At 39.4% G+C, this 13,298-nt stretch overlaps 1 protein-coding gene across 1 annotated transcript; it reads right to left on the reverse strand.

The window, feature by feature from the left end:
• Positions 1–6,722: 6,722 nt before the first annotated feature.
• LOC143296934 (uncharacterized) lies at positions 6,723–12,566 on the reverse strand. Its single transcript, XM_076608964.1, has 2 exons — positions 12,178–12,566; positions 6,723–8,711 (listed from the first exon to the last, which is right to left on the reverse strand). The coding sequence occupies exons 1-2, from the start codon at positions 12,391–12,393 to the stop codon at positions 8,613–8,615; spliced, it is 315 nt and encodes a 104-aa protein (XP_076465079.1). The 5' UTR covers positions 12,394–12,566; the 3' UTR covers positions 6,723–8,612.
• Between the last annotated feature and the right edge of the window lie 732 nt (positions 12,567–13,298).

Below are 13,298 nucleotides of genomic sequence, written 5' to 3' on the forward strand. Positions count from 1 at the left end.
ATCTCCAGTTTTGGAAACGCACCAGCTGTTTTGTTGAATGGAGTGTAAAGAAGGGACACCATTCCTCACCCTTAATAAGACCATTTTGATCTTCCTTTCCGATTTAGTTCAGCGAGTTTCCAAAGGAGCTAGCTTGACCCCTCTCTGTGCTTTCATTCAGGTTTTCTGACAACAAACAGACGTGCCATGAATAACAACAGTGTAGGAATTGACGAGTAGGAGATCGATACCGGGCGAGCTTTGGGATTAACCGCGCGTTCTTGTGCACGTTGATAATACGTGTCGCCAGTGGGCATAAACATGTATGTAATGTATATATATATATCAGTCTCACTTCTCTGTCAGTAGTCGTGGGCGAGCGGGGGCAGGTTAGAGTGGGGGATAATGATGTCAGTCTGTTCCTACTGCTATCCGCTCTAAAGTTTGCCTTATTATATATACACAGAGAGACACCGACCGTAATAACACACACAAGTGCGCGCGCCCGCCGGCGCACGCGGGGGGCCCGGGGAACACATCAGTCTCACTGGCATGCATACATTGACACTGAGGTAAGGATGACGATTCTTGCGTGCCGGTCAGTGCCGGTGAGGATGTGTATCAATGTGTGTGTTGTGTGTGTGCACGGCATGCACGCCGCGCAACTGAAGTGGTCACTGACGGCGGAATCAGTCTCCGTCAGTCGTGTTCATGTATTGATCTTGGGTGCATCAGTATTTTGATTCAGCTCACTGAGTCTCAGTTTCCGTGCACTGACGACCATAATAATCAGCAATTCATGTAAAATTGCAAACGTGGCTTCCAAATGAGAAGAATGTATAGTCCGAACCATTCATTCGTCAGTAGCTGACTGTTAAGCAACCACTCAGATTATCTGTTCCGCCTTCACTGAAGTCAAGTTGATCCTCGGCAGAGTCGCATTGACTACTCAGTGCAGTTCGCCAGCTACTCGCTGGTTTGCCCTCTGGCCGATTTGATATAACACCTCACAGTTTCTGGTGATTTCGAGTCATCGATTCCCCGGCCGAATAAGTGGGCCCTTCGTTGCCACGGTTGCCCATTCAGCCAGCACAGCCGGAATTCACTGCAAAACTGGCATACTGGCTTAGTATAATCCGCCCGCCACTTCAAAGATTCTCTCCCATATCTCAAGTTACTTATCTTCATCCCGGTCATCCCGTTCTCTCAGGTCAGTTCTGGAGAAAAGCTCCTTCGAGTCCCTGACTGGTCCGTAGTCTCTTCAAAGACATTTGGTTTGTGGGCTTTTCGTCGATCAGTATCAAGCACCTTCTGCCGGTCTGGAAGCCCTTTCCTTTAGATTCAGTCCGTCACTCACCAACTCTGTACCCTTTCAACTGAACTGAAAACAAACTTCGTAAAACCTTTGGCCGGCTGTTCAAACTGGCCTTTGGATGTGACAAAGCATGGCCATTTCAGTGTCTCATTTCTCCTCCCATGCACCCTCTACATCTCCCTTGTGCCCCCCCCCCCCCCCTCAGTCCACCGCCCACCCGCCCCCACTCCAATCAATTGAAGTCTATAGGTACTGAGCGTGTATCATTGTGCATGAACATAACTAAAACATAGTTCATCTATTTCAAGTTCGTGGTGCTTGTGGGTGCCGAGATGTTTGCTGTGTGCCACTGCGCCGCACGCACGCGCGTGTGTGTTGGGCATATTTTGTGTCAATTTCATGCGATTATTCATATCTGCAACTTGTACTGAGTATTCTTTTGTTTTTCTCTTCATAGTCCTCGGACGTTGTTGTGTAGTATAGCCCGGCTGATGCTCAACTGTATGCATAATTAGTGCCACGTTTCATTTGCCGATGCGCTTAGACGGCCCACCATATTATTATATAATTATCATTATTATCATCATTGCTATCCCCCCAAAATACAACAACAAACAAAACAACAGAACAAAACAGACAAAAAACAAAACAAACAACAACAAAAACAACGCGGCGGCAACGATCGTGCTACTTCTCTCTGTCCGTTTGTGCTGGTGTGTATGTGTGTGTACGTCAGTGCTTGTGCACGTGAGAAGACGGAGACAGATTATCTGCAAGACAAAACTCAAAACGTCTGTATACATAACAAGCTCAGCCCCTAATCGTACACGTCCAAAACAAGAGCCCCAAACGTGCACCCTTTCTTCCGCCCTTCCCGTTCACACGGCACACTATTAAAGGCGGAATGACATCGCACTTAGCACGTGTGTGACGATGATGGCTGTGCACTCACTTCATGCGAATGCATCAATGCAGAAGAAGATCCACTCCCAAAAGCCTTTAATCTGTACCTTTATGAAGGCATGTGGTGCAGGTCAAGAGAGGTCGATCAAACTCGACTGATCCATTACCAGTCTCGACTGACTCTGTCTACAAGAACACATTGAACCGCAAACGCGTAAATGGGCGCACATGAATCCACCTTTTCAGCTCCTATCCTGCGCGCGGTGCAATGGTGGTTTTTTTTTTTTTTTTTTTTTAAATTTTATGTGACGTCACAAGAATGCAGACGACACCCAATCCGCGATGGTGGCCAGGCACAGAAGGTACCGGGACAGATCTAATAGGCATTCAGCACAGTGAAAGGACTGCATTTAGTGTGAGACTGAAAACTAATATTGTTGTCTGTCATCTACATAAAAAAACAACAACCCAAAAGCATTTATTCATTCCCGTCCATGTAGCCGTCTTGGAATTCTTCGCACCACATTCTTCACTCGGGACACTACAGGAAGTGGCAGCCATATGTGACCCTTTTTAGCATAATTAGTATCTCCGAAAGCTGTACAATAAATAACTCATTTCAGTGGTAAGTTGTGAAGGGCAATGTGAGGCCAACGGGATGTAGTTCTTCAAATTGGTGAATCAGTTTAGATCTAGCTTTAAACTTTTTATTTTATTTTCACAGAACAGTGTTATAATGCACTACTTAAAATCAACACAAATATGTATATATATGTGTATGCTCCACAATATATATATATATATATATGATACATGTATGTATGTATAAATGTAATCAGGAACAGTGTTGGGGAAAACAAAGAAATGGTGTCCTTAGTGTTTTGAATGAGAACAGCCAACACCAAATATCACAAATGTGACCAAACCACAGTGAAAGATCTGTGGGCGATGATCTATATAATGGCAACCCAAAATTGATAGATCCCTGAGTTCTTCTGCAGCAGGGACACATAATAGAATGGGTGTGGCAGTGTAGGCCTCATCGGGATGAGCAGCTTGGGAAAAATACCATCAAAACCACTTGGATGGAAATGGGTTCGGAAAAAAAAAGAAGATAAAAAAGAGAGGTGTACTTCCTCGTTCGTGGGCAACAACCCCCACGTTCACTCGTATGTGCACGAGTAGGCTTTTATGTGTATGACTGTTTTTACCCCGCCATGAAGGCAGCCATACTCCGCTTTCGGGGGTTGAGGTGCACGAGATGGGCCAGCTATGAATTTTCTATACTAACAAAAGTAAAAGAGAGATATGGCAATAAATTTGGTGATTTTAATGCTGAGCCATCTGAGGTAACCAAATTATGATGTTAGGTCTGTTTCTGTGTAAGAGACAGGAAGTCCTGGGTGGCAGTCTTTTTTTTTATTTGTGCCATTGACAGCATATGCAAACAACATGAGTGTTGTGTGAATAGGATCAGAACGTCAGGTTGCAATTTCATTTTTCTTTTGCTTCAACACATCTGGAATGAGGAATAAAGATACAGTATTTTAACAAGTGTTTGGGTTGGCAGAGTTTGAACCATACATTTCTAAAATAAGATTGCCAATTTGAATTGTAAATATTGACATGTGAAGTCCAGATTTTTTTTCTTTCAAGTTTGTGTATTGATGAAGTTAGAATAAATAAGATTGACATATTGCTTCATTTTACTTGAGATGGTTCAGTTATTGGAAAATATTTTTCCTGTTGACCCGTTCTTGTTAAGCCAGACAATTTTATTGGCCAACCATCACATGCATAAGTCGTCAGTGAGCAAATGCTAATTACTGACATTGATATTATGGAGACAGTTTATGTTCTTTGATGTCCTGTTTGTGTTAGCAAAGAAGCTTTCCAGAGGAAGGCGAAATGTTGTACAGATGGATATAAAATTAGTTATCACCGTGCATTTTGTGTCGAAAAATACTCTTGTATCCAAAGCTGATTACTCTTCAACTGTAAATGTTCAAGCCTGAAATTCCTGGACAACCGAATAAAATTCTCCATGATATTTTCAAAGACAGAGGAAATACATATTTTTTTATAAAGCTCAAGTTACCGATTTTAGCAACAACAAAAAATACATGCGTCTGTTTAGACAAGAAAGAATATACTCATAACTGCTCTGTGGAAGGTACAGGTCTGTTTTGACACACAAAACTTGGAAAGGGACACTGACTATATTGTTGTAGTGAAAAATGTAGTGCATGGCTGGGGTTTAAAAACAACAGCATTAAAAACAAATTTATAAGAAAGTAAAAAGCAAAAAAGCAAAAACAGAATGGAGAAATTAATTTCACTGTTGGAAAAAATGGAAAGGCCAATCAGTTATCTGCACTGATAAAGTTCTGAATGCAGTTGTTAGGACAATAGTAGAATTTTGTTTTTATTGATGATGAAGATGGTGTGTGTGTGTGTTTCAGGTTCCATGCTTGGTCCTGTCTTCACTGGTGGAATGTACGGAAATTGAATTTCCATTTGACACCAAGACCGTAGCACTGAGTGATATTACTATGTGGCAGTGAAACCAAGGAAACTTCAAATTTCAAACTCTGGTGAGGAAAGAAACCACAATAAATAGGTATAAGTTAAGGCTTCTGATTAGTTAAAAATCCTTCAGGTCCAAGGGATTCTTTCATCATAACTCTAGGGGGTCCCAGACTACCTTCAGAGGGTCACTCTGAATTTAATGTTGCACATAATATAATCAGATATGCTTGGCAGCACATATAATATACAAAGGAAGGCTGATGCTCCCGACACACCATTTTTACTTGTGTTTGCTGTAGAAAGTTTTGGAACATCCCAGAGACCATCCAAGTGAACACACAGCACACCCTTTCCATTTTCAATGCTCCAGTGATGCCTGTTTATGCATGATCAGAACCTCTGAAAGTAACTGAAAGATTTCCAATAATATTTAGGAGAAAAGTTAATAGGAATAAATTAAGTGTGAAGAAATATCTAAAAGTAAAATTCACAGTCAGTGTAGCTTAATTTCATAAGTTTGTCAAACCTGACATGACAGTTCCAATGGTAAGAGTTTGAACAAATTAATTATGTAATTAAACACATACAATACATATGTATCAGTATCTTATTACACGTTGCACTATGGTAAACTGGAAGAACCTGGGAGATTTTTTTGTTGACTTTGTGCAATTCATTCCAAGCTGCTCTACCTTGTGCTTTTGCATGTGCTACTGTATGTGAATGTGTTTATATATGTAATATAGGTATGACTAGAGTATTATAACACTTTCATACTTGTTTTATTCAATTTTCAAACTTTTCAAAAGAATATAAGGAACAACAAATCTAAGTGCACATGATAATATGGATGTTGTATTTAAAATTATTTTTTTTATAACTAATTATCATTATTTTTATTCTGCACTTCTGTTTCAACTGCATAGTTGAGCACCGCCACCAATGAGAAACATGAAAAAACCCCAGTAATGTGCGCACATACAAAATACACAACATTCATAGTCATATATTTATAACACCTCAAAGCCCTAACTTTCAAAGTCTTCCAAATGAAAAAATAAGACAAAACAAGTAAGCAGAAAACCATTCCTTTAACCCCTAGGCTGCCTGCATGACGAGATAACTCGTCATGGCAAGCATGTATGCTTCGCTGCCTGCATGACGAGATAACTCGTCATCGAAATATTCTGACTTTTCCCTGGTTTGCATTCACTTCCTTGGCAAAAATAGTGGTAGCTTTAGCCTGGGGAATCTCTCTAGATTCTATTCATAGCTAGAAACCCCATCTACGTCATGAAGCAGTCCTTTATTTGAACGTTTTGGTTGGGTCACTGTCCAAGTGTTTGCCTGACTTCTCTCCTCACTCGCTCAACAAAATGTCGGACTGACGCCGTGCTGAAGACATGCGATCGTGACGAACTAAATCAACCATGATTTCCTTCTTTAGCTGATGCTCAGAAAGAATTGAAGCGTAAATTCGAAGGAGAAGATAGAGATGAACATTTATAGGACGATCTGATAGAAAATAAAGGGAGTAATCAAGAGAGTGGCCAAGATTCGACTGTCAGTGAGTGATGCCAGCTGTACAGATGTTAGCAGACGACAGATGACCGAATTAGCAGCAGAGTGATATTCTTGGCACGCAGCCAACGCGGTCTGATGAGAACTGAATCAAGTGACCATGTGAGAGGGGTGAGGAGGAGGGGAGGGGGGTGGGGGTGGTGGAGACTGAGGGGGCGTGGCCTCACATCCATCTTACAACTTGGAGAAGTCACAATGTATTGTGTATCTATCTCTTAAAATATATATTTATATTGTGGTTGTTCTAGTATGATTTTGTGTTTGCAGATATCCATTTGTCCAGAAAATATGATGTTTTTGTGCAAATTACCTGACTAATGTTTGTAATGAACAAGTTGAAAATGTGACAAAAAACAAAACACTGATTTCAAAACAACAGCATGTCACTAAAAATATATAAAATGGGAAAACAGCGTGTGTTTTGTATTCTTTATTCATGTACCTTTCAGAAAATATATACTTTTATGGGTCTTTCTCCAGTAACAAAGAGCACAGAATTTTTTGAAAATTTATACCCGTTTTTTGTGAAAAAACCCTGGCAAATAGATTTCACTTAAATCTTATTTTCCTGGCAGCGAAAGGGTTAATATCAAAAACAAAACACACACACACAAAAACAACAAAACACAAACAAACCGCGTGTAAAGAAAATCACATGTTATAACAGTTGTAATATGGGCATGTTTTCCTTTTGAGTTGTAAATAGTCAACAATAATAAAATCAAAAATGGATAATGATTGCAACTTATATTCTGAGGGCTATCATTGCAGGCAGAACTACACACTGCTTGTATGTATCCTCAGATTCTTTTGTGAGATGGTTATACATATAATGATATATTTTTTTTCTATGCCAAAAAAGTAGATATGATCATATTTAATGGTTTATAGTAATAATGTAAGCAGTCATTCAGTTTTGAGGCCTGTTTTCATATTTACCATATCCCGAGCAAATAAAAGCAGTATATATCTTCTCTTCTACACATTATTACTGGCTGATTGAGTAAATATCTTTACCCGCTGACAAAAAAAACACTGTGAACCTCGCAGTAATAGTACTATTACAAGTAAGAAACACTCATTTCCATAAACTAGAGATATAAATGCCATTATTTTCCTGTTAAGATTCACCTTATTTATTGACAACACAGAGACAGGCTTTAACATAAGTTTCTATTGCCAGTTATGTACCAAAAGACGTTATATGACAGAAAAGTATTGGCACTGTTACAATTTAAATGACAATATTCTAAATTTCAAATAAAGTATAGATAATGAAATGGTTGTCATCACCACATCTACCCATTATCAATAAGGTTTCTAAGAACATTTCTGAATTTGTAAAACTTAAAAATTATATGATTTTAAAGCATAATTGAATCTTTCAATGTTGCTTCAAGACATACCCAACAAATCACCTGAAATTTAAATCAACTGTCCTAAATCATGTAAATGTCTTTTTTTATCCTGCGCCCCTCTAAAAAAAATTATTTCAGTTAATGACAATAATTAATAACAAATTCAGCAAGAAAAATTTAAAAAGTTTATAAATTATTTTATCTTTTACGATGACTTGGGTATCACCAGGTGAAAGAGGCTGGAAAAACACAGATTAAGTCAGATAAATAACAGAGACAGATTCTACACACTTACAAACTGATAATAAAATATATGAAAAATCATAATTCTAAATTTAAAGAATATATATATATATATATATATATATATATATAAAAGAAGGAAGAAGAAGAAAAAACAACAACACAGTTTAAAAGCAAAACCTTGGCTTTACAAATCAAACCTACAAGTAGAAACACTGTATTGCTCTGCAGTATTCATAAACTCACTTGTTAATCACCATTTTAGAGACAAGTAATAATTAACAGAGAAAAATAACAGTCAGTAGAATGTTGCTGTCATTTGTAGACAGAGGGATGTCCCAGTTGCTGCCTGTGGCCCAGTGATGCTGTCCATGGCAGACACCCTAAGCTTTCAGTTCCAGGAGAGGGACACATTCAAATAAACATTATAGATTATAAAATAAAATAAAATAAATAAAAAGATGAAGAAGAAGAAAAACAGTTTAGAAGCAAAACCTTGGCTTTACAAATCAACCCTACAAGTAGAAACACTGTATTGCTCTGCTACAATATTCATTAACTTACTTGTTAATCACCATTTTAGAGACAAGTGATTAATATCAACAGAGAAAAGTAAGAGGCAGTAGAACGTTGCTGCAGTCTGTAGACCGAGGGATGTCCCAGTCATTGCCCCTGGCCCAGTGATGTAGTCAAAGGTAGACAACCTAAGCTTTCAGGAGAGGGGCAAGTTTTCCGCTTCTGTCCAGACTCACCACATCATCTCCTCCTCCAATGAACTTTTCATTTACAAAGACCCGAGGCACCTGAAACAATAACCAGGAACAGCAAAAAATTTAACCCACAATGAAAACATACTAAGCATCTCATCATCAAGGTCTTCAGTTAACAATAATCAGGTCTCCAAAGGAACTTCACTATCCAAAGAGAAAAATCATCCCCACTTTCATTCATTTCCCAGATTACAAATGCACATAGTATAATTGAATTACTTTTTAGTAGTGCCTGCTCTTATTTGATATATCAAAAGTTAAGGTTTAAAGGTCCCTTCTAGAGCCATTTGGACAGTGAATTCATATCCACTGTGTCTGGGGCTGAGCACACAACCAGAACCCTCACCTTAAGCTGTTTTAATCTTTCCCAACCAAAGTCAGTCCCAATTCACACATGAGTGGAAAGAAGAAAATCAGTGTGAAGTGTTTTTTTCCAAGAGACATCATGTTGAACTGGGGCCTTGTAGAAAGCTCTTCCAAACCACAATAATTCCTTAGTTGTTACTGAAGTTTGGAGTGGGGACTGCCAACACGTCCATCATTCCATGTCTCCATGAATCTGCCTGTACCAAATAAGACTCATCAGAGGCAAGGACATGGACTGTCAGGGAATCGAAACTGGGTCATCATGAGAACAGGACATGAAACATGAGAGGCCACTGAATTTGCACTTATTTTTCTGCATTTCAAATTAAATATGCCCAAGGATGCTGACAACACAGCTATGAAGTGAGATCAATTATGTACTTACACTAGTTGCAGTTTCATGATTGATTATAAACTAATTGACCATCGCAGTAGCCAAGTGGTTAAAGCGTTGGACTTTCAATCTGAGGGTCCCAGGTTTGAATCTTAGTAACGGCGCCCGGTCAGTAAAGGGTGGAGATTTTTCCAATCTCCCAGGTCAACAAATGTGCAGACCTGCTTGTGCCTGAACTCCCATCATGTGTGTGTATACGCAAGCAGAAGATCAAATACACACGTTAAAGATCCTGTAATCCATGTCAGCTTTCGGTGGGTTATGGAAACAAGAACATACCCAGCGTGCACACCCTTGAAAACAGAGTATGGCTACCTACATGGTGGGGTAAAAATGGTCATGCATGTAAAAGCCCACTCATGTATATGTATACAAGTGAACATGGGAGTTGCAGCCCACGAACGAAAAAGAAGAAAAACCAATTAAAGGAAAATTTATGAGTGTCCTTCTACAAAGTATATAAACATATGGGCAATATTAACATTTTTACCCATCCACTCTTCGATGTTGAAGTCAGAAATAAAACCTACCCAAATGGGTATACCTGTTTCAATCGCAAACCCTTGTGTCGTCGTGCACTTTCGTTTTCAGCCTCGCGCGGACACCACACTTCATTCGGTTTACAGTTTCGAAGTGCACAACTCAATACCCCCAAAGCAGCACTCCATTTTTAGACACCTTTCTTATGTGGACAAGTTCATTTTAAAATCCTCTTCTATAGTCGACAAACTTATATATATATAATTAACATTTTTACCCGTTTGGGAGATTTTCACCTATGTTTTGTACTGCCGACGGGTGAAACTGTTAATTATAATATAAGAATGTCGAACCAGAGATGGTAGACACGTTCGTCAGAAACAGGTATACCCATTTGGGTAGATTTTATTTCTGACTTCAACATCGAAGAGTGGACGGGTAAAAATGTTAATATTGCCAACATATGTTTTACCGATATGTTACAGAATGTCGTGGATCATATACACTACATCAACCTGAGTTTCAGTTTAAGTTTAAATTTCTCAAGAATGCGACACTGTGTTTGGACAAATCCATTTAAGCTACACCACATCTGCCAGGTAGGTACCTGACCAGCAGCATGACCCAACATGATTTGTCAGGTCTTGAGCAATGAGTCATTCAGCGCATGAATTTTTGTGTGTGCACCTATCAGAGTGGATTTCTGCTCCAGAATTTTGTGAGTGGACAACACTCTTGTTGCTATGGGTTCTTTTGCAGTGTGCTAATTGTGTGCTGCACACAGGACCTTGGTTTATCGTCTCATCTGAATGATTAGATGCTCAGTTGATTTTCCAGTCAAACTTGGGAGAAAGGGCGAGAGTGGGATTCTAACCCAGACTCTCACTGACTCTATATTGGCAGATGAGCATCTTAGCACCAAGCAGAATATCACCATATGTTGTGCTCAAATATATCCACCCTGTTCTTTTACTGAATTTTTAAACTTGTAAAAAAATACGAAACAGTTTTATGCACAGAGCACAGTCATATAATTGTCAATCTGGAATTGTTACAAAAAGTAGTGCAGTAATTACAGGTTACATCTGGGGTATTCCATTCATTTGATTTATTTTAATTTATAATCTGGTTTAATTTATACTATAGTATAGCAACAATTTCTACTGATCTAGTATTCTACATAAGCTTAACGGTTTCCATGGGCAACGAAGAGGAGAGTTTCAGTTTCAGTTTCAGTAGCTCAAGGAGGCGTCACTGCGTTCGGACAAAGCCATATACGCTACATCACATCTGCCAAGCAGATGCCTGACCAGCAGCGTAACCCAACGCGCTTAGTCAGGCCTTGAGAAAAAAAACAACAAAAAACCCCAAAAAAACAAAAACAAAAAAAACAACAAACAAACAAACAAACAAAAAACCGGGGGAATAAATAATAGATAAGCTTGCATAAATAAATAAATAAATAATAATTATAATATAGAAAAAGGTAGTAGTAATAATATTAGTAATACTAATAAAATGATAATAATAAAACATAAATAAATAAATAAATAAATAAGACAACAATGGTGATAAATAAGCGAATAAATGTAAAATATGAAGACACACATTCACACATACACCCACACATGCATAACAGAAATGCACCAAACATGCAGTTTCACATATATGAAAGCACAGTCAGATACATATAAACGTACATGAGCTCCAACACACACACACACACACACACACACGCATTACCATGCACCTCATCTACCCCCCTCCTCCACACACTCATTTCTAGTCTAAGTATCGCAGCCTCCACGGCACAAACACACACTCACAGAGATGAACACTTACTTGTACAAGCACATATGAAAGCACAGTCAAATACATATAAACGTACATGAGCTCCAACACACACACACACACACACACATTACCTTGCACCTCCTCTACCCCCTCCTCCACACACTCATTTCTAGTCTACGTATCGCAGCTTCCACGGCACACACACAAACACACACTCACAGAGATGAACACTTACTTGTGAGAAACAAACTACAAGAACCAGGTTAGCATATGGAAATAATTCAAAACTATGTAACGTACCTTCAACTGAAATGTAATATATTTTGAAAAATAAATGTTAATGAGTGCTAATCAGTGACAGAATAATCAACAATTGATTATGGTCACACTATGGACGGAAGGATGATAACTCAAAACAAATATGATAACTCAAAACAAACATACGGAAACTCAAAACAAACATACCGTTCTTGCGCCGGTCTTACCACGCAGGTAGTCTTGAATAGCGGCGCAGTCGGAGCGCTCATCAATTTCTGTGGCTTCGTAATCATCCACTTTGATAGTGCCGTCCTTTATGTACTTCTGGAAAACTGCTTTCGCCTTCATGCAGGATGGGCACGTCGATTTGGAAAAGATCATGATTTTCTTTCCGGCGATTTTGCTGTCTACAAACGTGGACATTCTGGAAGAGTATTTTCGAAGCAAACGTGAAGCTTTTAATATGGAGAAATTGTCTGTCGAGGGCAAGCTGAAACAGGTGCGCCGTGACCAAGCAAAAAAACGGTGCTAAATTTACCACCTGAGTCAGATTACTTTAATTATACTTCTTTCACGAAGGTGAAGGGTCGGGGTCACGTCATTGACACTTGTATCTCTAGTGTCTATGGTCACGTGAAATGTTCTCGGTGTAAAACGTCATTGATCAGCGCGCAGGCCAAACTCCGCGGTTGCAAAAGTGTGGAAACTATTTGGAAATGACAGTTGAGCATTGGAGTGTTCCGCGGCCATATTGGATCTTGCGCATGCTTATCGAACCTTAACTCGAAATTCGAGCTTTGCCAAAGCGATCGACATAGACAAAAGCATCAGACATGTGCTGTCCTCCATTTCTTCAGTCGACAGCCTCCACTGCAACAACCAAACTATGGTCAGTGACGTGCCATCGCATACACACATAAAAATGAGCACAAAATTGAAAAAAGAAGCCAGCTGTTTCGCATGTTCTGCCTCTCTCGATATAGCCTTTGTTGCTCGAAATTTCGGAGAGCCAATCAGCTTCGAGAGCTCAGATCATGTGACGTACCTCTATAAGTCATGTAAGCACAGAACTTTCCAGCGGTCCGTTCCCTCGTGTTTCATCCGAAACAGCATATAAAAGCCATACTCATTATAACACCCACCCACCCCACTCCACCGCCCCCCCCACCCCCCACCCCCACACACACAAGACAACAACAGAATCACAGAAATGTTTGGCTATAGGCTAAAAGCCTTTTGCTCTCGTAATCAGTGTCCATTTATGTGCTTTTGGATCACTTGTTGTGAACAAACCCTTGTTTAAATCTGGCATAGTGTATACTATATTT

Source organism: Babylonia areolata, chromosome 22 (genome assembly GCF_041734735.1).
Source record: "Babylonia areolata isolate BAREFJ2019XMU chromosome 22, ASM4173473v1, whole genome shotgun sequence".
In the NCBI taxonomy this organism is placed as follows: Eukaryota; Metazoa; Mollusca; class Gastropoda; order Neogastropoda; family Buccinidae; genus Babylonia; species Babylonia areolata.

Bases quoted from the DNA above. Each gene is read 5' to 3' on its own strand.
- LOC143296934 (XM_076608964.1), bottom strand. From the start codon at position 12,393: ATGTCCACGTTTGTAGACAGCAAAATCGCCGGAAAGAAAATCATGATC. The intron at 8,712-12,177 runs GTATGTTTGTTT...TTATTGTTTCAG, and splicing joins GTAAGACCGGCGCAAGAACG to GTGCCTCGGGTCTTTGTAAA.